Here is a 23,354-nt window from a genome sequence, read left to right on the forward strand (position 1 = left end):
GCTGGCTGGCTGGCTGGTTGGCTGAACGGTTGAGTGGGGGACAAAGCTTCAGATGAGCTCCAAGTCTTCCCTGCCTATTGCCTAGCCTCAAATCCTCTGAGACAGTTTTCCAAGTTTGGTTGGCACTTCTTCACCCAGGCCATCCATAAATGCCAACTTGGGGCCATTTTTCACCAAAGAGGCCCATCTTGAACAGTGGGGAGAAGCCCAGAACCTAGAGGCAGGACCCCCAGTCTCTCATCCCCACTCTGCCACTGTATGGCCTGGGGCCAGCCAAGCCCTGCTCTTGAGTCTCCGCATCTGCACCAAGAGCATCTGGCACAGCTCTATTCTGAGCTATGTCCACGTCTGATGGTCAGTCAACAGGGACCCCCCACACCACAGGGCAAGAATAAGTCTCACTCATCCTTGCTTCCGGGGGTGCTAGTGCCTTTTCTCCCTGGAAAGCTCCTATTCTCCCTTCAAAATTCAGCTCAGATGTCACTTCTGATAAGTATCCCAAAGTCAGAGACAGAGAAAAATGCAGAATCACAGAGACAGAGTGAAAAATAGAAGTATTTAGAGAAAGGGAGAGAGAGAGCATGCGCACTGGAGGGAATGGGGCAGGGACACAGAGAAAGGCAGAACAGGACACAGAGGCTGTTCAGGCCAACATGGTCAGTTTGGGACTCAAAGCTACAATGACGAAGCCCTAAGTCCCCTCATCTCCTAGAAGCTCCTGCCTGGAGCTAAGGAGGGCATTGGAGGCAAAAGCCAAGGCAGGTCCTCTGTGATTGCGGAATAAACCAGTCAGGAGGTACGGAGATAGAGGAGTCATTTATTGAAAGCTGAGGGCTTGCCACTGAGGACCCAGAGCTCTCTCGGAGGCAGTTCTATGATTAGCCAGGAAGTTCCCATCCCAAACTGGGAGTGGTGCTGCAGGGCCAGAGGGCATTTATACTGTCACCAACGCCGGCTAGAGACTGGGAGGGAAATTGAGGCAGAGTGGACAGGTGGTCTCTAGAAGTCAACAGGGAGAGCTGGTGGACATGTCTCAGCCTCAGGCTGCCACGGTCAGCACAACAGCATTCTGTAAGGAACAACCACTCTTGGTTAGGACTCTGAGCCTCTGCAATGCCTGATCCCTGCAGCCGTCCTTACCCCCTGCCCTGTACCTGGAACACAGAAGGCACTCATTAAAAGAATGAATGAATGATGAAGAAATGACATCCAGTATGAAACAGGCTCTGACTTGAGGACTTAAGAGACTCAAGTTCAAGTGCTATTCTGCTATTAATTTACTGTGTGACCGTGTGCCAGAAATCTGACCTACTTCAGCCTTAGTCCTCATCTGAGAAATGGGTACAGAACCCTCTGCTCTGCCCACCTCCCAGAGCTGTTCCACCACCCAAAGTTGTGCTGGTTTGAGAAGGATTGTGAGACCTTATCAATATTCCGCAAGAAAAGCTGTCATGATCTGTTGGTCATATCTTCTGCAGGCACGGGATAAGGGAGATATAGCATATGTATTTGTTGCTGTTGGACCAGGGAACTGTGAGTGAATCCTAGGTTCCATGCTAGAGGCCAGACATGTGTCTGAATCCAACAGGAAAGAACTCTGTGACTGATTGACAATGTCTGCTGTGGGCAAGTAATGGAGGAGTAGTAACACACATGTCATATATTTGCCATTCCTAAGTTATGTAATTTGCAATTCACTGAGAAATTTAGAAAGTGGGTCAGGGACAGAGCAGAGGATGAAGCAAAGCTTTCCCCTCACGCCTTCAAGTTTCAAGCAGGGCTTTCTAGAGACAAGCTTAAGGCCCATCTGGGCCACATCTGCATGGAAGACTCACCTCTATGATCACCAGAACTGAACTGGCAAAATTGACATTAAGAATCTTAGGCAGAGGAATTCCAACATCTAGGGCCACTGTGAAAAGAGAATCATTGGAAACAAAGGTATGTTGGTGGGGAGGTCTTGGACCCTAAGGACCACTGGACCCTGCTGACCCTATTCCACCACTTTCACTAGCCAGCCTGTTCTCTTCACAGGGAGTCAGCTTCTTATTGGCAAACTCCCATTCATCCTTCTACACCCAAACAAAAATGTTTCTATTCTGTATTGTGTCAGTGGTACTCCTGTGTCAGTCCTCCTAAAGGCTTCAACAATCCCTTACACACTCTGGGTCATCTACATTCTAATCATTTGTTTATACGATTATTTCCTACTAGACTGTGGGAGCTTAATGCAGGACTGAGGTCAGATCAGCTCTTGACGCCCACAGGCTGGCATGACGTAGGTGCTAATCAATGTTATTTAAATGGAAAAATTGGTGCCTCTATTTCTGCATCTTGCAAATGAGGATTGACCTCTCTCTGGCCTCAGTGTCCCCATCAGAACCATGGACAGAGGCAACAGACTAGACAATCTCAAATTCAGACACTCCATGTGTCCAAAAGAGCAAAGGCTGCCATACCGTTAAGCTTTGGTGCATACACTGCCCGGACCACATGGCTGAGCCATTCTTCTAAAGGCGATTCCTACAACAGAGCGCACGGGGTGGTGGGGGAGGTTCTCAGGGGTGCGGCTTTGCAGGCAGCAGCACCCCTTTCCCAGGGAGAGAAACCCCGGGCCCAGCTGCCTCAGCCTCCCACCAAGCCTTTAGAACACAGCTCCCAGCAGGCATAGGGCACTTGGCTGTCCACCAGTGACCCCAAAAGAGATTCTGTGATTTAGGCTGACTTTACCCCAGGCCCCACGGGTTTGGAAGAAATGCCTTCCTGTAAGAGTCTGTGAGGCCTGGAGGAGGGCAGTGCCTAAGAAAGAGGAAAGGAAATGCACCCAGCTCCAATCTGTGAGCTCTGACCTTAGATTCCTGTCAGTTTAGGGACCCTGAGAATGTTCTAGAACCTGAGCCCATGGTGGGATTCCAGAACCTCAGAACTCTCTGAGAAGCAGGATCCTCAGGGCTCTGTGAGCTCTGAAATGGAACTTTCTGAGTTTGGGAAACTTGTTACTTGGGTGAAGTTCCAGAATGATGAACCCTTGTGAGGGTCTAGATGTCCACAGCTTTGTGAGGTTCCAAGACCGTGGAAGATCATGCCATTCACTTTCCTAAGATGATCACTGTTTCTCTCTCTCTCTCAATCTCTCTCTCTCTCAATCTCTCTCTCTCTCTCTCTCTCACACACACACACACACACACACGTACGTGCCCTGATATTTGCCCACTCTGGCTTATTGGAGCAGAGTCTAATCCTGAGGTCAGCTCAGCCATATGGCCCATGACTCATGGCCACCCTCTTTCACCCCACATGTGAAGATTCTCATCACCGCTAAGCTCCTCACCCTCCAGGAACTTACGTCAAAGGCGTGAGTAAAAGAGGAGGCCACTTTGACACTGAGCCTGGTGGAGAGAAGAGACATGCTGGGGGCCCCAGCTACCCCCAACCTGTCCCACGCCCCAGCCTGCCCCACAATAGCCCTCAGGATCAGGAAACAGGGTTACAGGCCCGACTCTGCCTCCAGCCTTGACTCAGGGACTGCTTTCCTACCTGTAAAATGGACCCAAAGGGACCTTACTTCCCTTCTGAGGCATCATGACCACCACCACCTCTGACTCCATGGCCTTGGCACCTTCGCTGACTCCCAGCTATTTGACCCTGGGCAGGTGGCTGAAACATTCAGAGGAGTGACCCTCCCCCAGACTGAGCACTGGACACAGCGTGCCACACTGAGCATACAGCAGGTGCTCACTCAAGGCAGCAACCCACTGCTGGATCAAATCTGGCCCAAGGGCAGATTCAGGGCCAAAGCCTGGGCAAGCATCTCTACCTCCTGAAAGGCTGAGGTGTGACCTGCCATCAGGAAGTGGAGGTGCACCCAGGCAGCAGGCAAGCCCTCTGTTAAGATTAGCAATGGGGCAACAGTGGAAGGCAGGGGGGCAGGAGTAGCCTGAGGAGCTTGTGGGGGTGCCGAGATGGGGTCACAGGAGCACTGGGTGCCTGTGGTGCAGGACGGCAGGTCCCAGCCATCTCCAGTAAAGCCCTTGCTGCCAGGGGAGGGACAGCACTGTGCCTGGAGAGCCAAGTCCCAGACTACAGGCCTGCTCCAGGGTCAGCCCACCATGTGAGCCTGGGCCAGCACAGTGCTCTGCAAACTGTAAAGTGCTGTGCATGTAGATGGAAGGACTGTCATCAACACCTCATCTTAGTCATTATGATTATCATGATGGATGCCTAGTTAGCAGGGGGCTGGGGAGAGTGAAGTAACAAGTCTGCATGAGTAATAACACACTTGAGTGGGGCTCCCGCTCAAGGCCGGTTGTTTCTTGGTTAGCCTCTGGGGCTGCTAGCTCAGGAGTTTGGACTCCAAATCCTGGCGGCAGGTTTATCTCCCAGAGACAGGTTTTCAGCAGTAAAGGGGTGCTGTGGCGGAACCCCATTCTGGAGCCTGCTGCTCTGAGCCCCCGGCTCCTTGTCTAGAACATGGGCTAAGACTGTCTCCTCCCTCGCAGGTCCTGAAGGAAGAGGTTTCTGGGGAAACCCCTGGAACTTGGTATTTCCACCCACCCGCGAAACTGCCAAATCACACTTCTGGTCTCATGCATTCAGAATCCTCCCCAGGGCCACAGGCTCTGTGTCCCCCGTCCCCTGCCTGCCCTCCACTGCACTTCCTCCCCTCCCACTGCTGCTCTGCATTCTCCCTCCAGACTTTCTTGGTTGATGCTTAAGAAACAGGAGGCAGATCCTGTCAGCCCCTAATTCTTGTTCCTAAAGACATGAACAAGATCCTGTCCCCAGATTCCCAAGTTACCGTTCCAGGGACAGGGAGATATGCAACTTGGTAGCCGAGGGAGCCAGCTGGGCACGCAGAGTCATAACCTGCACGGGCAAAGCAGGCAGAGGTCACTCCCAGTCAGCAGAAGGAGCTTGAGGATGGGTTTGCCTCCTCTGACAGGTGAATCTCTTCCATCTGTTCCCTCCACTGACCCTTACTGAGGCCCTACTGTGTGTCAGGGTCTGTGCTGGGGTCTGGGGAGGTGATTTGAAGGTCAGCAGAGAATGACAGTATTAAAATTGAGAGCAATTGGCATTGAAGGAGAGGGAGCTCTAGGGCTGCAGGAGCTTGAAGAGCCCTCAAGCCAGCCTGCAGTGCGGTGAAGGAAGGCTTCCCCAGTGAGGTGACAGCTGAATCTTGAAAGCTGAGGAGTGAGTGGAGGGAAATGGCACTCCAGGTGGTGGACCCGGCACGGACAAACCTGGGAGGTAGGATCGGGTAGGCTTGAGTAGCTGAGGCTTAGGGGGCCAGGACAGGCGAGACAAGGATGGGGCAGGAGGGCAGTGAGTGTCAGGTCAGGTATTTGACCATAGGGAGCCAGGGCAGAGGGTCAGGGGAGGGGCCTGCTGCGGTCCAGATGTGTAAGAGGTAGGATGGAGGAAGCCGACTGGAGGAGGAGGGTCAGAGGAAGCTGGAGGGGCGTCAGGGAGAGAGCTAGGCAGATAGAAGCTGGCGAGTCAAGGAGCAATGCCTGAGGTCCCCAGGAAGCAACATGGGCAGGCCAGTCAGGAAGCAGACGTGACAGGAGGGGCCAGGCAGGAGCCAAGGCAGGGCTCGGGGCTCAGCCCAGATGATGACAATGGTTGAGGGTGCTTCCCATGCTGGGCTATGTGGGGTTCCCACCCTGCAATCAGGAGGAATGCACCTCCACGGTCCTGGAGCTGGTCAGCCCATCTGGAACTCCAATCCCGGGCCCTCACCCACCCCTTGACCACTCACCCCATCCAGCTCAAAGAGGGATTCAGGGGTCCCCTGAGGGACACTGAATAGCACGTGGATGCTGGCTAGGATGGAGACCAAGGCCTTCTTGTCGTGGAGCGTGACCATGGGAGCTTCCTTCACTCGCAGGGAGAGCAGGAGGTGCTGGTGCGGGGGCAGCTTCCCCAGGGCCTGGAGAGATGCAGGGGCGGAGCTTAGATGCCCAGCTACGATCAGTCAGTCAGTCAGCATACACTCACTGAGCACCTGCCAGGCACCAGGCCATGTGCTAGGCAATGAAGTACAGCCTGAACTACACAGGCCTGGTCTCAGCCCCCACAAGGCTGATGCTCAGGTGTGAGACACCCACCCACGAAACTGCCAAATCACACTTCCTGTCTCATGCATTCAGAATCCTCCCCAGGGCCACAGGCTCTGTGTACCCCGTCCCCTGCCTGCCCTCCACTGCACCTCCTCCCCTCCCACTGCTGCTCTGTATTCTCCCTCCAGACTCACCAGCCATGTGGCTGCTCCTCCAGCTGCCAGGGATGCTCCTGGAAGGCCCCAGGGCCTTTGTACCTGCTGCTCCCTCTGCCTGGAAATATCTTCCCAGAGAACTGCAAAGTTCCCTCACTACCTCCTTCACTCAAATGTGACCTCCTCAGTGAGGCCTTGCAGAGCAGCCTGTCTAAAAGCCCCAGCCAGCGCTCCTAAGCCACCTTCGCCCCTCCATTCTCTTCCACCTCCTGACACTGTTTCCGTTCTTGTTTATTTCTGCAGTGTGTCACCTCACCAGAGCGGCAACCCCTCCAGTGCAGAAGCTTCTGTGTCCCTTCTGTGCCCGCCCTTTGTCCCTTTGTGCATCCCCAGCTGCAAGGACATCTTTGTTCCACTGCGGGGCCTGTTACACGGTAGGTGCTCAGCGGATATGAGCCGGCTGCCTAAATGAGTACACAGTCAGGGAATTCTGTCTCATAATTTCGACGTCATGGAATTAAAGAAATGACAGAAGCTTGGAACACATCATTATGTCCTTTGGGACACTCCCCTGCTGGAATTTGAGTCTAGAATCCCCAAGCGACAGGATCATCAGGACCAGGAATCACCTGATTCCACCCTCACATGCCACAGAATCTGAAGCCACATGGGGCTCTGAAGCCGCGAGGCCACAAATGAAGACTGAAGGATTCGGCCTCCAGAGACAAGAGCAGCCTCCCCGTGCTGGAGGGGCAGGCTCAGCTTGCTGGGTCGGGACACCCCTGCCTCAGTTATCTCTGCTGGCCCCATGTCCCTCTCCACTTCTGCTCTCTGGAGGTTCTTCTGAATGTCTGACTCCATTGGAATCCCTTCCATGAGACTCCTATGCCCTTTAGCCAAGGGGCTCTGGAAAGCCGAGGCCCCCATTTCATTCATCAAGGCTGCTCTGACTCACCGCCTTCAAGGACTCACAGAGTTTGTCCTCTGTGCCCCCAAACTCAGCTGCCACTTCCGCTCTCTCTGGTGAGAGCCCAGGCCCCCACGCCTCTTTCCAACCTTTATCAGAATCTGCTGTTAGGTTAAGGATCTTGCAGTAGATGTTTTACTTCAGGACAAATTCAGATTCTCACAGCTGGAAAGTGGCCGGACCAGCCTCAGCTGAAGGATGGAAAAGCTGAGGCCAGGCCTTGAAGTCATGCACTCATGTCCGCTAGTCAGACCTCCCTGACCCCCTGCCTTTTCTTTCCTCTCCAAGACCAGTGCCCTGAGTCTTTTCTCTGGGGACACTGAAGGCTAAGGTCAAGATGAAGTAAGGCAGTTGGAGGAAGGGAGCTCTATAACCTGAAAAGAAATCTGTCCTTGTGTGCTAGAGAAACCATTTCCAAAGGGTAAATGCCCAGTTGACTTCCGGGGCAGTCAAACCCTAATCCTTCACTCTCTAAGCAAAATCTGCTCTCAGGAAAGGATACTGTGTTAGTCATTCACACTTTAGTGTAAATTTGGACTCAACTATTCAATTGCAGTTGCCTGCAGAGCTGTATTGAGAAAGATTCTGAAGTCCATTCCTGGTTGTCAGGAAAGAGCTCCAATGATCAAAATCCATGAGAGTCACTCACCTCAGGGAGCAAAGCTGCCAGGTCTGTAGTTGTCAGTGGGACATTGCTGGGAACCTGGACCCCCAATGGAAGAGAGGGTTGGTGAACACAGAGACAGAACAGGAATTCCTCAGCACACACAGCGCAGTTTTGTTCACCATTCTTCCCCCCACCCTGCCAATTTCATACACATATCACTATGAACACCCAAGTTTGTTCTCAGCTAGCAATTACTGAGCACTTACTGCATGCCAGGCAGATGCTAGGGGCTTTGTAGGCCTTTGCTCATTTCACCTTTAAAACAGCTCACAGAGATGGGTGCCACCATTGCCCCATTTGACAGATGGAGGCACTGAGGCTCTTGCCAAGGGTCACACAATTGGTAAGTGGTGACACCAGGATTTGAACCCGGGCAGGCTAACTTCAGTACCTTTTACTCACTCTGCCAGGGCTCATAATATGAAGGCCCAGAGATCTGACCCCAGACTTTTTTGCCTTCGACCCAAACAGTATTTTCAAAAACTATGAATTTGTTTCTAGTATTTATGAATCAGGAAGTAGTATGTCAATTTTTCAGCTTCTGACTAAAAAGTTTGAAAATCTAGTCACCCTGAGCCTGTACCCTCTCCCCTTGTGGTGACTGAGTAGCAACTGCCTGAGAAGTAGGGCACAGGGTCCCCAGTTCACGAGCCTCTCATCAGGCTGCTAACTGATGATGGCCCAGCCTCCGGGGGCCCTGATGTTTGAGATCCCCCAAACTACACATGGCCACTTCTCAGAACTGCCCTGGTCACACAAGATAAGCATGCACATAGCACCAGGATGAGGCCTCTGACATTCCTCTCTTGCCATGATGCTCATATGCACACGCCCAATGCCCCATACAGACACCCACGTCCACAGGCCGCTCAGACACGCACGTTCTTATACTCAGTGTCTCTGCCTGGCTATGACTGCTCCCATCCCCCAGCTGGAAGAACCCTTCCTCCCAGTTCAGGATCCTGTTCCAGCCTCCCAGAGGCCTTCAGAGTGCTGTCTGGGCCCCACTTGCAAGAAGTTCGTGACCAACCCCTGCTTCTTGGGCCTGAGCGATAGGTGGGGAGCCCAGGCTGAGACCAAGATAAATGCCTCTGGGTGGGGCTTCTGGGGTCGGGGTTTTCCAGGATGTGAGAGGGGCCAGAATGGGCAGAATAAAAGTTGGGAGGTACTAGAAGCTTCAGAACAAGGTGGCTTGGTACAATCCCCCCATAGTTTTCCTTCCTTCCTTCCTTCCTTCCTTCCTTCCTTCCTTCCTTCCTTCCTTCCTTCCTTCCTTCCTTCCTTCCTTCCTTCCTTCCTCTCTCTCTTTCTCTCTCTGTTTCTTTCTTTCTTTCTTTTTGAGACAAGGTCTCGCTCTGTGGCCCAGGCTGGAGTGCAGTGGCACAATCACAGCTCACTTCAGCTTTGACCTGGTCTCACGTGATCCTCCCACCTCAGCTTCCCAAGTAACTGGGACCACAGGCATGCACCATCATGCCTGGCTAATATTTGTATTTTTTTGTAGAGATGGGGTGTATCCTGGGCTCAAGTGATCCTCCCACATCAGCCTCCCAAAGTGCTGGTATTACAGGAGTGAACCACCCTTCCTAGTTTTCTTTTCTGCCATTCAAATCTGCTCTTGAGAAAGCAGTGGAAATGTTAGCAGTTGACACTTTAGTGTGAAATTGGGCTTAGACTCTAGAAAGGCTCATCCGATGCAGGGATGGAAAGTGGGCTTCATTCCATATGCCAGTCCTAACTAATTGAAAGTGACCTCCTGGAGTGCCAAGTTGAGAAGGATTCAGAGGTCCCAGCCTGGTTTAATCAGGTAGAGGACCACAATTGATTAGCAATGCCTCCCCCAAGTACGGGAGTGGACAACAGCAGAGTACATGCTCTAAACTTATTCAACTCCCTTTTATTATAGAGAAGACGGCTCAGCAAGGCTGATCAGTGCCCAAATCAGCACTAGCAATGCCAGGGCACGGCAGGGCAGGGAGCCTTCATCCCAGCTCCCCCAGGCGCCACACTCACCAGCTCAGGGGTGATGTCCATGTTGAGGGCGCCGTTGGTCTGCAGGAGTCCAAACACGGTGTTGAAGGGGTACAGTGGCACTACTACCTGGGATGTGTGGTCCTCCTTGGGGGGCACCTTGACTGGGGCCAGGGGCTTGGGGAAGTCAATGATGTCACCAGCTACACTCTTCACGACAGGCTACAGGGGCAGGAAACAGGTCCGAGGAGGGTCTTGAGGTGTTCATCCACCTGCCTTGACCTGGCAGCCTCTATCTAGCCACCCCCAGCCACAGGAGAGGCCCCTCTGGTCACTCACATTGATGTCCAGTTCTATGTACTGGTCGGAGATGAGAGGCAGTGTGGCCAGAGAGAATTCCAGGGACCCGAGAGCCCCAAGGGGCACCAGGCCTGCATAGGAAAAGGAGGGGTGACAGCAACCCCATAAGTCCGGTTCCCAATCATTATAGCCCCTATTTCCATGTATTGAGTGCCTGCTGAATGCCTGGCACTCCACTAGGCATTCGCTTGGCCGCTACTGTCATCCCCATTTTATGGATGTGGAAATTGAGGCTGAGACAGGGGAAGTCACCAGAACAAGGCCGCACAATCACAGCATTCAAAACCAGGATTCCCATTCTCCAGAGCTGGTGCCACTAGCACACTGCTGCCCTGCCTCTCTTACATAACACCACATATAGAGACACACCAACCCAAGTTTCTGTTCTTTTCCTGGTTGTGCCTTTTTGTATTTTCCCAAACCCATTTTATGAACACGAAAGACACCCATGTCTCTATAAGGCGCAGAGAGATGGGGTCTGCTGTGGCTGGGGGGCCGTAAGGCACAGAGAGACGGGGGTCTGCTGTGGCTGGGGGGCTGTAAGGCACAGAGAGATGGGGGTCTGCCGTGGCTGGGGGGCTGTAAGGCACAGAGAGATGGGGGTCTGCCGTGGCTGGGGGGCTGTAAGGCACAGAGAGATGGGGGTCTGCCGTGGCTGGGGGGCTGTAAGGCACAGAGAGATGGGGGTCTGCCGTGGCTGGGGGGCTGTAAGGCACAGAGAGATGGGGGTCTGCCGTGGCTGGGGGGCTGTAAGGCACAGAGAGATGGGGGTCTGCCGTGGCTGGGGGGCTGTAAGGCACAGAGAGATGGGGGTCTGCCGTGGCTGGGGGGCTGTAAGGCACAGAGAGATGGGGGTCTGCCGTGGCTGGGGGGCTGTAAGGCACAGAGAGATGGGGGTCTGCCGTGGCTGGGGGGCTGTAAGGCACAGAGAGATGGGGTCTGCCGTGGCTGGGGGGCTGTAAGGCACAGAGAGATGGGGTCTGCCGTGGCTGGGGGGCTGTAAGGCACAGAGAGATGGGGTCTGCCGTGGCTGGGGGGCTGTAAGGCACAGAGAGATGGGGTCTGCCGTGGCTGGGGGGCTGTAAGGCACAGAGAGATGGGGTCTGCCGTGGCTGGGGGGCTGTAAGGCACAGAGAGATGGGGTCTGCTGTGGCTGGGGGGCCTTGGTTTCCTTACTTGAGCTCTCTGGGCCTTGGTCAGCTAGTCTGATCAGGTAATAATCACCTCTTCCCTGTAGAAAGTAGAAAAGTTCCTCTTCAAAGTTTCCTTTCTTGTTAAAGAATAATCGTAACAAATGTTAAAAATAATCATCTCTTTTACAGATTAACTTTCTTCGAAGCCTTCTTGCTTTTTTACTAGTGACTCTTTGTTAAGCCCTGTCCTGGGTAGCAGTTGGATATGAAGGAGTAAGTACATTCTCTGTCCTTGTGCTTTAACAAAGATATTTATGTTATTACTTTTCTAAGTCCTTTCGAAAGCAATTTCCTATAGCCCCTTCCTTATTTGGACTTCCTTTTTGTTCTCCATTGCTTTTACCTATGCAAAAAAGTTTTAAGTTGTTAGCCAATCAAGTTTTAGTTAGAATGTGAGGGTCTGGCTGCAACCAATGGAGGTCAGACACAGCAGTGAAGCCGACCCCAGATTCATAAGACATGCTTTTCCTTTGTTCGTTGTACTCTCATAGCAAGATAGCTAACAGGAGCACCCTTTCTGCAGAGAGTAAAACTACCTTGCTGAAAGATCCTTTGTCTCAGTACTGATTTTTCTTTGTAGCACCGAGCATGTGTTTCCAACATTCCCTGTTTCTGACAGTGCCAAGTGCACCCTAGGTACTCAATAAATGCTGGTCTGCAGCTCCCAACATGGAGAGAACTGATGGCTCTGGGTCTGCTTGCCCCACCAGGTGGCCTCAGCCCAGGCCTCCTCCGTGAGGCTCCTCAAAGCCTGTCAGTGTGAGGAGGAACTGGAAGACCCTGGGATCCTGCCCCTTCTGGCTCCCCTTAGTACCCTACCCCACTGGGGTCATGCAAGGAGGGGGAGAAGGGCATTGAACCCCAACTTACCCAGCATAGCCCCCAGCAGCTCATTCACAACGCTCAGCACACTGTCCACCACGGGGCACAGCTGTGTCGGGGAGACGAATGTTAGAGTACAAAAAAGAGCTTGCTTCGGGGACAGCTGCGTACCCTTTAAACGCTTTATGGTGCTATGTGGTGCCGGGGACCAAGGCAAGGCAGAAGGCGGAAACGGGACACACAGGTGGGAGGCAGGGGAGGGGCTGGAGCTTGAGGTGTCAGGTTTGAGGGGGCCCACAAGCTAGCTTCCCTTGGTTACAAGAGCCCCACTAGAAAATCCCCAAAGGTGGCTGGGTACCTGGGGAGACACATTCCAGAGGCTGATCTGGGCATGTGGACAGGGCCTTCCCCCAAGGAGGCAGAAGCGGCTTTGGTTCCCCACAAAGTCACAGGCCATCCCTTGCCACCCCCGGTGGGCACTGGAAGCCTAGGGTCAAGACCCCACGGAGGGGCACCTCCTCTCCTCCCAGAGAGTCAGGCCTGGACCTGGGCTGTCCATCCAGCACATCCCCACCTGTTCTCTCCTAACCCCATGCTATGAGAACAGGGAGCAAGTGGTTCCACTTTGAGAATCCGAGTCTGGGACTCACAGAACCCGAGTCCCATAACTCACTGGAGCGGAAATCTCAGAGAGGATCCACTCCAGCCCCTTCATTCTCCAGCTGATACCAGAGAAGAAGGCGACCTGTCCCAGGTCACAGCTGTTTGCAGAGAGACAAAAGAGGGCTGTTGCGTGTCAAGTGAGGGGCTTCTAGGGTCAGGCAAGTCATAGAAATGAGAGGAGGAGACCAGAGGGGCTGTGCTGGGGGTGGAGAAAGCAAACCCCCGGGGGCACCAGCTGGGAGGGACAGAGGTACTTCCCTCTTGCAGGAGGAGGTATCAGGCGGCAGGGGGATTAATTGCACAACCGAAGCCAGGAATCTGGACAGTTCCGAGGATTCAGTCTCTGAATGCTGGCGACGAAGGCTCATTTCAAAAACCTCTTTGTGTCACACAAAACTACCTGCTGGCCAATTGCCCTAGAGGCTAAGTTAGGGGCTGCAATTGAGATGCGCCCTCATCCCCTGGTGGAAAGCTGCCTGACGCAGTCCTGCCTAGGGGCCCCTCCTCCTGCTAAGCCTCTTTTTCAAATTGGCTTCCTCAAGCCCAGGGCAGTTTTGCCAACCCTACACTCCCATTCCTCTGACGCTCCCACCCACGTTCACAAGAATGTACAAGGGAGAGCCATCCAGGCCGTGGGGTCAGGAGGCCTGACTGCCCTTTGCTGTCTGTGTGGCCCTCCCCTCTCCCTCAGTGACATGGGGCTTGGGCCAGAGCAGCTCTCAAGTGTGGAAGCCAGGATGGTCGGGGCAGGCCGTGGAGAGGCATCCTTTAATCTTAATGTGTTGAATTATGAGGTATGAATAGATGTACATGTTTTCCTAGACATTTTTGCTGTGCACAGGGCTCAGTTTAAAACCATTAAATGATCATTTAAAGGAAAGCATAAAGTCGGTACTAATACAAATGGCAGAAACAGAGCAGGGGTAAGAAGGAGCCTCCGATTTGGGAGCAGGGGACCCAGGCTGCCTGGAACCGCTCACTCAGGCTTGAGCGTCTGAAAGGATTTTGTCAGCTGTCCCCAGAGCAGCAGGCACGCCCAGTAGGCCCAGTAGGCCCATCAGCCAGCCGGGAAGGGATTACCTGGTGGGCGTGTAAGGGAAGTACAACCTAATCCCGCCTGGCGCCCAACTTTATCCAAAACCCGGGAGGGAAAGAGGCCCGGGCCAGGGGAGGGCATGCTGGCCCATGGCCCCCGCACTCACCAGTCCCGGAAGCACCTTGAAGAGTGTCTGTTCCACGACCCCGAAGAGCGGTGTGGGCAGCAGCCTGAGCAGAGAGACACATGTGAGTGCCGCTGCTAGGCGGGACAGTTCCACCTGGATGACAGGGCCGGTAGGGGGCTCTGGGGGCTCTGATTCCTCCTGTCTCTTCTCTTAGGGGTGGAATTGGCTGGGGCTTTGGAGATCTGAGTTAAATCCTGGCTCTACATCCCCAGGGTACCCAAGGGGACAGCTTCATTTTCTCCAACTGTACAATGCCCACCTTAGAGAGTTACAGCTGTCCAGGTGATATGGGAGTGTGTGTGTGGCCGGTGTACAATCCATGCTCGATAAGTGTCTGTCTCCTTTGTCCCCCCAACATTTGTAGATAAGAGATATTTAGGCCCAGAACAATGGTTGTTATTGGGCCCCATGAGTAGAGGTTCAACAAGTATTTCTTAGGTGAATAAATGAAGAATGAATGAATGAATGATAGGCTGAGGATGCATGCGTGCAGATGGGCTGAGGTCTCCTCGGAGAACATGGGGGTGCAGAGTGGCAACCACAGAGCCCCAACCACAAGACACCAACACCATACTGGGCTCCACTCCTCCCCAGGGCCCTTCATCCGCGAGGAACAGGATGAAACCGCTGGAATTTAAGGAGCCCAAAGCCCTTGCATGGAATCCCGTTCTTAGGGCCCTCCTGGAGACAGGGGCAAGCCGGTCACCCCATTCCTAGGAGCTAACACGGAGCTGCCTGATGACACCTCCACTGCTCAGAGTTACCCAACAAAGATGGGGCAGGGGCTGGGATTGGGCCTGGAAGATGGAAACGGAAAGGGAGACACAACTGGGTAGCAGCCAGGGGCAGGCTCAGAGTGCTGGCAGAGGCCTTGGACCCAGCCAAAGAGCAGCCCTTCTCCATCCCTGCTAGATCTGTGCATGTGACCCTGGGCGAGGAGACCTCTGGGCCTCCATGGTCCCATGAAAGTGATGATTCAGAGGCCAGGCATGGTACTCATGCCTGCAATCCCAGCACTTTGGGAGGCCGAGGAGGGAGGATCACTTGAGGTCAGGAGTTCAAGACCAGCTTGGCCAACATGGTGAAACCCCGTCTCTACTAAAAATACAAATATTAGCATGGTGGTGGGTGCCTGTAATACCAGCTACAGGGGAGGTGGAGGCAGGAGAATTGCTTGAATCTGGGAGGTGGAGTTTGCAGTGAGCCGAGATCATACACTTGAGGTCAGGAGTGCCACCTGGACAGCCCCTGGGGAGAGACCGAGGTCACAGCACCTTCCAAATCATCAAATCCAGGTGAGGGCACTAGAGCCCAGAATGGGCAGTGGGTCTCCATGAGGTCCAGGAGTGGGGGACTGCAAGCTGTGGACTGAGCCGGGGTCCCTGTGGCGAGGAGGAGGGCTCAGTCTGTCAGTCTGCACGGCGGGCTGAACCCAGTGGGGAAGGTGGGAGTGGGATGAATTCAGGCCCACGCAGCTGGCAACTCCAGGAAGACCTGGGAGACACTCAGATGTGTGCGAAATGATCCCGAGCAGGTCAGGGTTGCGGGCTGGAGCCTGCAGACTCACCCAGAGAACAGGCTGATATGGCCCAGGAGTGTGCTGCAGCGCTTGAGGGTAAGGATGGGCGTGCCCCTCGAGCTCATGCCCAGCGCCACCCGTGATGACACGTTCACCTCCGCCACCAGCTGCAGGAGGCCCCCAAGGGGGCTGCAAGAAAGGACCAGGCGGTCAGCCCCACCCACCAGGGTCGGATGGGTCCTGAGCAGAGGCGGGTGGGGTGGCCCTGCAAGTGGCCTAGGCCCCGTGTCCTCTTCTCAGCCTCTGCCTCCCTGTCTCATTTTGCACTTCCCAGCATCCTCTTCCCCCGCCCTCTCCGGTGAACCTGGGCAGTGGGGTCCGGGACTGGAGAAAGAGCCAAATGGAAGTCCCTGGGGAAGGGTAACGGCATGGAATCCAGGGGGAAACAGTAGGATTGGGAGTCCCTTAGGAAGGAAGTAGGGTGAAGGGAAATGGGGGTCCAGAGGGGTGGGCGTGGGGGCACAGCAGGGTAGGAGTCTCCAGCAGGGCAGGGGTGGGATTCGAGGCAGGACGCTAGAGGTCCCCAGGGCACACTTACCCAGAGCAATGCATGCCCACTTTGGTGTGCAGGTTTAGCTGCACCCCAAACCCCGGAAGCAGCTTCAGCGACACCTTCGGCAGCGTGAGCTCCTCAATCTTCAGACTGGGATGGGAGTCAGGGAGAGGGCTGCTCACTCCCACACATCCCCAGTGCCTGCACCCTCCCAGACCAGGAGGTGTCTAAAGTGGCTCTTGGTGGTGTCTCCATCTCACCTCAAACCCACAGAGCCAACTGCGAGCCCTTGGCTTCGCTGCTAATACTTCACCTCTCTGGGCCTCAGTTTGCTTATCTGTAAAGTGGGGCCATACTAGTTCCTACCTCACAGGGGTGCTGCAAAGACAAGTGAGACAATTCCAGTGCAGAACTTGGTACAGTGTGTGCTCAACAAATGTCCTATCATCATCACCCCTGGAGGCTAGAGGAATTAAACTTTTTCACCACCCTAACCCCACAGTCTCAGCCCTGGTTTGGTTTCTGGCCGTAATGTTACCCCCTGCTACACCCCGCACACTCACACAAATGCAGCCCAGGTGGGTTCTCAAACACGGCTCTGCACAAGTCATTACTCTCAGTCCTCTGGGTCTTTGCCCAGGCCAGTCCCTCTGTCTGGAACCCCCTTCCCTTGCCCCTCCTTCCACTCTGCGTCCTTCTTCAGCTTGCTGACTCCTCCCAGTTCACATCCACTCCTCCAAGAAGCCTTCCATCCCGTATTTCTGCCTTGGGCAGATGCCCTCTAATCGGCTGTCCCACCCTGCCTGGGCCACCTCCATCACTGCCCTGAGCTCATGGGACCTTTGCTGTCAGGTTCTACCACCTATGAGGGGCTCTTCAAGGCACGGACAATGCCAGGTTCATGTCTGAGACTCCAGCCTCACTGAGAAGGGGGATTTCACAGTGGACGGAGAGCGAAGATGGTGTTAATAATAACAGTAGTATCTATCCAGCACTCACTGCGTGCCCGGCTCTGTTTCAGCTGCTTGCCGCAGATTAACTCACTGTCCTGGCAACCGCCCCGTGAGCAGCTGCTAATGCTGCAGCTGGTTAAAGGCAGATGGTTCAAACTCCAGCTCTGCCACTAACCGACTGGATGGCCTTGGGCAAGTCACAGTGCTGCTCTGTGCCTCAGTTTCCCCATCTGTAAAATAGGGACCTTGACGACACCGACCACAGAATGACACATGGTGAACCTCGAGCAGCAGCAGCATTTACCAGCCCGCCTTTCAGACATCATGTTCTGTTTTGGGAAGTGAACACCCATCTGCCCTTCTGCTCCCGGCACCCCATTGCCTCCTGTCCGGTGACTCTGCTCCACATGCTGGGCTTCGGCCTTTTCTGGGCCCTGTCATTTGACCTTCCCCTAATTTGCCTGCCAGCCATAGACTGGTTTCCGCTGGACCGGGCCAGGCAGTATGGGCTGTGATGAAACACACAGACACATTCTCCTCTCCTCCCCTGGCTGGGTGTGCTTGGGCGGGTCACTTCACTGCCAGGAGCCTCTGTCTCCTCACATGTAAATGCAGTTCATAATAGTCCTACCTCTGGGCTCAGTGAGATAATTCATTTCCAATGCACAGGCCAGACACACAGAAAACCCTGAAGAGGTGGTCATTGAGTTAATACACATTAGCTATAATGTGATGCTCTTCATTCATCCATTCAAAACTATTTTTTGAGGCCAGGCACAGTGGCTCATGCCTGTAATCCCAGCACTTTGGGAGACTGAGGCAGGCAGATCACCTAAGGTCAGGAGTTCCAGACCACCCTGGCCAATATGATGTAACCCTGTCTCTACTAAAACTGCAAAATTTAGCCCAGCATGGTGGTGGGTGCCCATAATCCCAGCTAATCGGGAGGCTGAGGCAGGAGAATCGCTTAAACCCAGGAGGCAGAGGTTGCGGTGAGCCGAGATCACACCACTGCACTCCAGCCTGGGCGACAGAGAGAGAGACTGTCTCAAAACAACAAACAAACAAACAATACTTTTAAGCATCCACTGTGTCCCTATTTATGATCCTGGGGACACAGCAGCGAACAAGCCAAACAAAAATCTTACCCCTCCTGGGGTTTATAATCTAGCAAATGAGAAAAAAACAAACCTGTGAAAGGTATGGTGGGGATGAGAAAAGGCTAATCAGGGCAGACCTCTTTTGAACGGACGCCCAGGAGAGGTGAGAGAGGGAGCCATGCAGATAGCTAGATTAGCCCGGAGAAGCTAAGCAGCTCGCCCAGGTCACACAGTGAGTAACTGTTGAGAGCGCTCGGCCGCAGTGGCGTGCCCCGCCCTTGTCCTGCCAGGCGCGCAGCACAGTCATCATTTTTAGACCTGGGTCACCAGCCTCCCACACCGCCCTCTCTGCCTGTCAGACAAATTAAAAGGAGCCAACCTCTCCTCCATTCCCAGACCCAGAGCCAAGTCTTCCTGTGGGCATGCAGCCGGCAGGCAGTCAAAAGGCCCCCGGGGGGGGACTCACCCAGAGAGCTTCTCCACAACACCAAAAATCCCTCCGTGGCCCAGCAAGCCGCCTCCTCCAAGCAGCCCTCCTGAGCCCAGGAGGCCCTGGTTCACGGCTGTGACAGATCCCAGCACATTCTGCAGAATGGGCCCCCCAACCAGTGAGTTCTGGATGGCTGCAGAGAGAGTGGAAGCAGGGAGGTACTAGAAACTCCAATCATCCCCAGGACCTTGGCAGCTGCCTCCTTCCTCTGAGATTGAGTAGCCTTCTTTTTCAAAATGGAATTAACCCAGAGGTTACACTCAAATGGTGGAACCCACTAAGCCATAACAGCCTCTGAGTCCTCCCGCAGGGCCTGTGCCACCCTCCCTGGCTGGCACACATGGGAGGTAAGCGGTAAGCATTTGTAGAATGAATGAGCAAATCTCATGACAATCCCTTCATTTTGCCAGGGGGGAAATCTAAGGCTCAGAGAGGGGCAGAGACTTGCCCAAAGTCACACAGCAAATTGGGTTGGGGCCTATAGTGTAACTCGGGCTCCCGATCTGTAGCACTGAAAGGGAAGGCAAAGAAGGGGGAGCTTGTAGCCACCAGGCTCGATCCAGCTGGAGGAGATGGCCCCTGCTTCTCTCTTGGGCATTCCAGGCCTGACTCAGCAGACTGTGCAAAGAGCAGGATGGAGGAACGGCCCTGCGGAAGTAAGGGCAGGCCAGGGGGCCTCCCTGAAGCATTTCCTGTGCATGACCATCTACTCCATCCCTGAGACTGTCACCACGAGCCACTGGACTCCGTAGTACCAAATGCCAAGTGGAGTTCTCCTACCCTAGTGGTGTGAGACAATGGCCTAGCTAGTACCCTCTTCTTGACCTCCTCAACCTCACCCTGTCCCTGTCCCTGAGCCACACGCAGTCCCCACACAGCCTCAGCCCTTATCACCCAATCCACCTCCCAGGAGAGGGAATTCATCACCCATTCAGGCCTGCGAGGGAACCTGCTCTTGCACAGCTGCTCCCAGGTAACGTGCTCTCTAAGCAGCCGGGATTCACAGCCTGCTCTTATCTGCTCTTAAAGCAGACACTCCAAGCCTGTAGATTGAGTCGTTGACATTGCAGCGGCCCCCTCACAGACTGCCCACCTGGGGCTCACCTTTGCCGAGCTCATCCTTGTCAATCCGAGCGAGCGTGCCCACCGTCTCTAGCAGCCCCTGGCATGGAGTCGCCAGGCCCCAGAGCAGAAGCAGGGACCACAGGCCCAGCATTGCTGGCTGCATACCTATAAGGGGCAGAAGCAGGGACTCTGAGACGCTCCTCCTGCCCAAGCCTTTTCCCTCTCTGTCCCCATCACCACCCTTCCCCCTCCCTGCCCACCTGGCACAGCCCAAATCCAGCTTCACTCCCAGGAAAGCCTTCTCCTCCCAAATGCAAGCAGGGCTAACATGCAGGTGGCGCAGAGCGGCTGCCAATGAGCTCGTCTCCAAGGCTCTTTCCAAGCCTCTCCCTCATCGGGTTTCATTTCTCAGATGGGAAAACTGAGACTGAAAGGGGCAGGGGACTAGACCGATGCCACAGAACTAGTCAGACACAGTCAGAATTCATGCCTGAGTGCATCTGACTTAAAAGTCGTAGTCCTCAGTGGCCCAGTGAGCCTGGCCGGGTGTCCGAAATGACAGCTGTGGACAGAGGGGCTTCCCAGTCCAGGACAGCAGGATGGGAGCTCTGTTTCCAGGACCTGCCTCCTACTGGCTCATGAAGCTGTTTCAGAAGGTCTAGTTGACTGGGGACACCCAACACTTAGACAACGTGTCCTGTCTTTCTCCTTCCCCCACCCCCCCCAAATCTTGTTGAAAAGGGAATGGGTGGCAGGTGGGGGCATGGCTAATCTGCTAAGTTCAGGGAGTGGGATTTTTCTTTAAGGAGTTTCCTATTTGCCCACCCAGTCACATATCCATCTGTGCCCACCCGTCACTTCTGCTTAAACCCTTCACTGGCTCTCCACTGCCCTGGGGCAGAATCCAAGCTTCTTGCCATTACCCACAGAATCCCTGCCTGCCTCTTTGACCTCCTTGACCTTCAACAGACCAGGCCCCTTCCCACCCCAGGGCCTTTGCACAGGCGGTTCCTTGTTAGGAAGGCTCCTCCCTGCTTCTTTGCATGGGTGACTCCTTATCATTCAGGTTCCGGATTAGCCTTCCTTCCCTGGAGAGGCCTCCCTCCTTCGCTTTATCTAAAGAAATCCATCTGTCACTAAACATCACCCGGGATATTTGCTCCAAGGTGCTGATCTCCATTTGCATCTGTTCGTCTTTCTCATTTCTCTTCCCTGTAAGCTCCAGGAAGGCAGGGACCATGTCTAGGGTCTCTGCGCGTGGTTGTGTGACAGGAGAGGTGTCTGCTCTGGGAGCAGGGAATAAATTCACTCACCAAGAGAAAGATGGGCCCCTCTGGAACCCCCTGCCTAGGGTCATCCTATGGACTGGGAGCCCCAGCCCACCCTCCTGCTGTGAATGTACACAAGCCTTGGTTCGTCTCTGGGTCCCACATCTGTAACACGGTTTTCTGTTCGTCCACCTTCTCGGTACCCTCAGTGTCCTCCTAGGGCAAGTTCTTTCTGTGCCCGTCATCCATACGGGAGGGTGGAAGGTGGCGGGGTCAATGTCTGGGCGTCAGGACGAGCCCAGGGCTGCCTAAGGCTGCCTTACCCTTGCTCCTGCAGCTCCACAAGGGATGGGTGGGGGCTCCCAGCCTCCTGTCGGTTCCTCCACCCACCCAAGCCGAGGGGTGGCCCTTATATGCCACACAGCGCTGTGGACACAAAGGGGCCACTGCCGCCAGAAACCCGTCAATATGTCATGTCAGAAGCAAATTGCGGTTTTCCCCGCAGGCCTGGGCTAAGCCTTCCTTCTTGGAGAAAAGTAAGGGGACTGGGGTCAGTGCCCAGGAGTGGGAGTGAAGGTGTGGGGGCTGCGCAGACTGCCACCTCCCTCAGAGCCAGCGGTGAGAGGTGGGGCCCTGCCATCCACCCATTCAGCCACCTACTCGGCTCCCTACAAGGCTCACAAGAGCCACACCTATGGCACAGAATCCCCCTTGCCTCCCCTGCCCCTTCCCCAGTGAAGGCCTAGGGAGGAAAGGAGGGGAAGATTTAAAGCTGCTGGGTCTCCTATGCTCCCCCACCCCACCCCAGGCCTCACTTGGAGAGGGCTATGGACCTGGAGACAGGGACTCTGGGCAGGCTTGGGGGAGGGGCAACAACTCCACTCCCACCTCCCAGGGCTCAGTATCCACAGAATTCCAGAGCTTTGTCCGTCCCCTTTCTGAGGCTGGTCCAGATGACAGTGACGAGAAATGCGTCCATTCATTCGCTCCACCCCAGGCATTTGTGAGGCACCCACCATCTGCGGGATGCTGGGGAGATCGCAGTAAATGAAAGAGACAAAGTCCCCTGCCCCGAAGGAGCTGACCCGTGGAAATACAGTGCAATTGAAAACTTTCTAGTAGCCACATTTTTTGAAAGGTAAAAAGAAACAGGTGAAATTAATTATAATATTCTAGTTTATTTACCCCTACCAAATATTCTCATTTAACATATAACCAACAGAAAATTATGAATAGGGTGATTTACTTTCTTTTTCTTATTCTACGTTTTCAAAATCTGCTTACAGCACACCAGGATTTGCACTTGTCACATTTTAAGCAATCGCTTTGTGTGGCTATTGGCTGTCTTATTGGACAGCACAGCTCTTCAAGAGACAAATAAGCACATAATACAGTAAGTCAGGGCTGGGTGCAGTGGCTCACGCCGTAATCCCATCACCTTGGGAGGCTGAGGCAGGCAGACCACCTGAGGTCAGGAGTTCGAGACCAACCTGGCCAACATGGTGAAACCCCTACTAAAAATACAAAAATTAGCCAGGCGTGGTGGTGAAAGCCTGTAATCCCAGCTACTCAGGAGGCTGAGGCAGGAGAATCACTTGCACCTGGGGGGCAGGGGAGCCGAGATCGTGCCACTGTACTCCAGCCTGGGCAACAGAGCGAGACTCTGTCTCAAAAAAAGGAAAACACTAAGTCGGAAGCTAACGACAAAAATAAAGCAGGGAAGGGGCTCAGGAGCGTGGGGAGTGGGTACCGTTTTCAATAGGGTGGTCAGGGGTGACTTTAGACCAAAGGAGAAGAGGGGAGGAGTCAAACGGCTGTCTGGGAAGGGGCTGCTGACCAGAGGGACCCCCACACAGAGGCCTAGGGGGTGTTCCAGGAACAGCAGGGGGGCAGTGTGCTTGGGAGTGAGAGACTTGGGGCCAACGATGTGTGATGAGGCCCTGGAAGCCACTGTATGGATTTATACACTTTGGCTTTCATTTGCAACTCTTCTGACGGCACCAGCTCAGGCATCCCTTCCTCCAGGAAGCCTTCATGAGCCCCAAGCTGCGTGAGGTATCACCTCTGAGCTCCCACAGTCCCCTGGGATTTCCCCTCTCGGAATCTGCGACATGCCATGCTGTCGCTGTCTGCGGCTCTGTGAGTCTGTGGGTCTGTCTCCTGCCCAGAGCCCTGAACCTCTGCCTGCTGAGCTGGGGAAGAAGGATGGCATGTACCTGGTTTGCCTCGATCATCTCCAAAGCCCTCACCACACAATGTTCATTCTGATGACTCTGGGCCCTGGGCCAGCTCACTCAATCATACCACACGTTGTTTAAAATAA

The 23,354-nt window shown here is 54.2% G+C and overlaps 1 protein-coding gene across 2 annotated transcripts; it reads right to left on the reverse strand.

Annotated features, from left to right (window-relative positions):
* Positions 1 to 797: 797 nt before the first annotated feature.
* On the reverse strand, positions 798 to 21,426 carry BPIFB3 (BPI fold containing family B member 3). Of its 2 annotated transcripts, XM_002747279.4 has the most exons (16): positions 21,355 to 21,426; positions 19,803 to 19,928; positions 18,675 to 18,831; positions 16,201 to 16,305; positions 15,651 to 15,791; positions 14,063 to 14,126; positions 12,246 to 12,306; positions 10,162 to 10,253; positions 9,865 to 10,044; positions 7,834 to 7,887; positions 5,762 to 5,932; positions 4,799 to 4,866; positions 3,347 to 3,389; positions 2,460 to 2,523; positions 1,836 to 1,912; positions 798 to 1,069 (listed from the first exon to the last, which is right to left on the reverse strand). In XM_002747279.4, exons 2-16 carry the CDS (start codon positions 19,924 to 19,926, stop codon positions 1,040 to 1,042), a joined length of 1,431 nt encoding a protein of 476 aa, XP_002747325.2. In that variant the 5' UTR covers positions 19,927 to 19,928; positions 21,355 to 21,426; the 3' UTR covers positions 798 to 1,039. The 2 variants fall into 2 exon arrangements, with proteins under 2 accessions (XP_002747325.2, XP_078231587.1); XM_078375461.1 differs by lacking the exon at positions 21,355 to 21,426 and having other exon boundaries at positions 19,803 to 19,954.
* Positions 21,427 to 23,354: the final 1,928 nt, after the last annotated feature.

The sequence above is a fragment of the Callithrix jacchus genome, chromosome 5, assembly GCF_049354715.1.
Source record: "Callithrix jacchus isolate 240 chromosome 5, calJac240_pri, whole genome shotgun sequence".
Lineage (NCBI taxonomy): Eukaryota > Metazoa > Chordata > Mammalia > Primates > Cebidae > Callithrix > Callithrix jacchus.

Coding starts and splice junctions, on each gene's coding strand:
- BPIFB3 (XM_002747279.4), bottom strand. CDS start 19,926: ATGCAGCCAGCAATGCTGGGCCTGTGGTCCCTGCTTCTGCTCTGGGGC. Junction 16,306..18,674: donor GTTGTGGAGAAGCTCTCTGG/GTGAGTCCCCCC, acceptor CTCCCATCCCAG/TCTGAAGATTGAGGAGCTCA. Junction 10,254..12,245: donor GCTGCTGGGGGCTATGCTGG/GTAAGTTGGGGT, acceptor TTTCCTATGCAG/GCCTGGTGCCCCTTGGGGCT.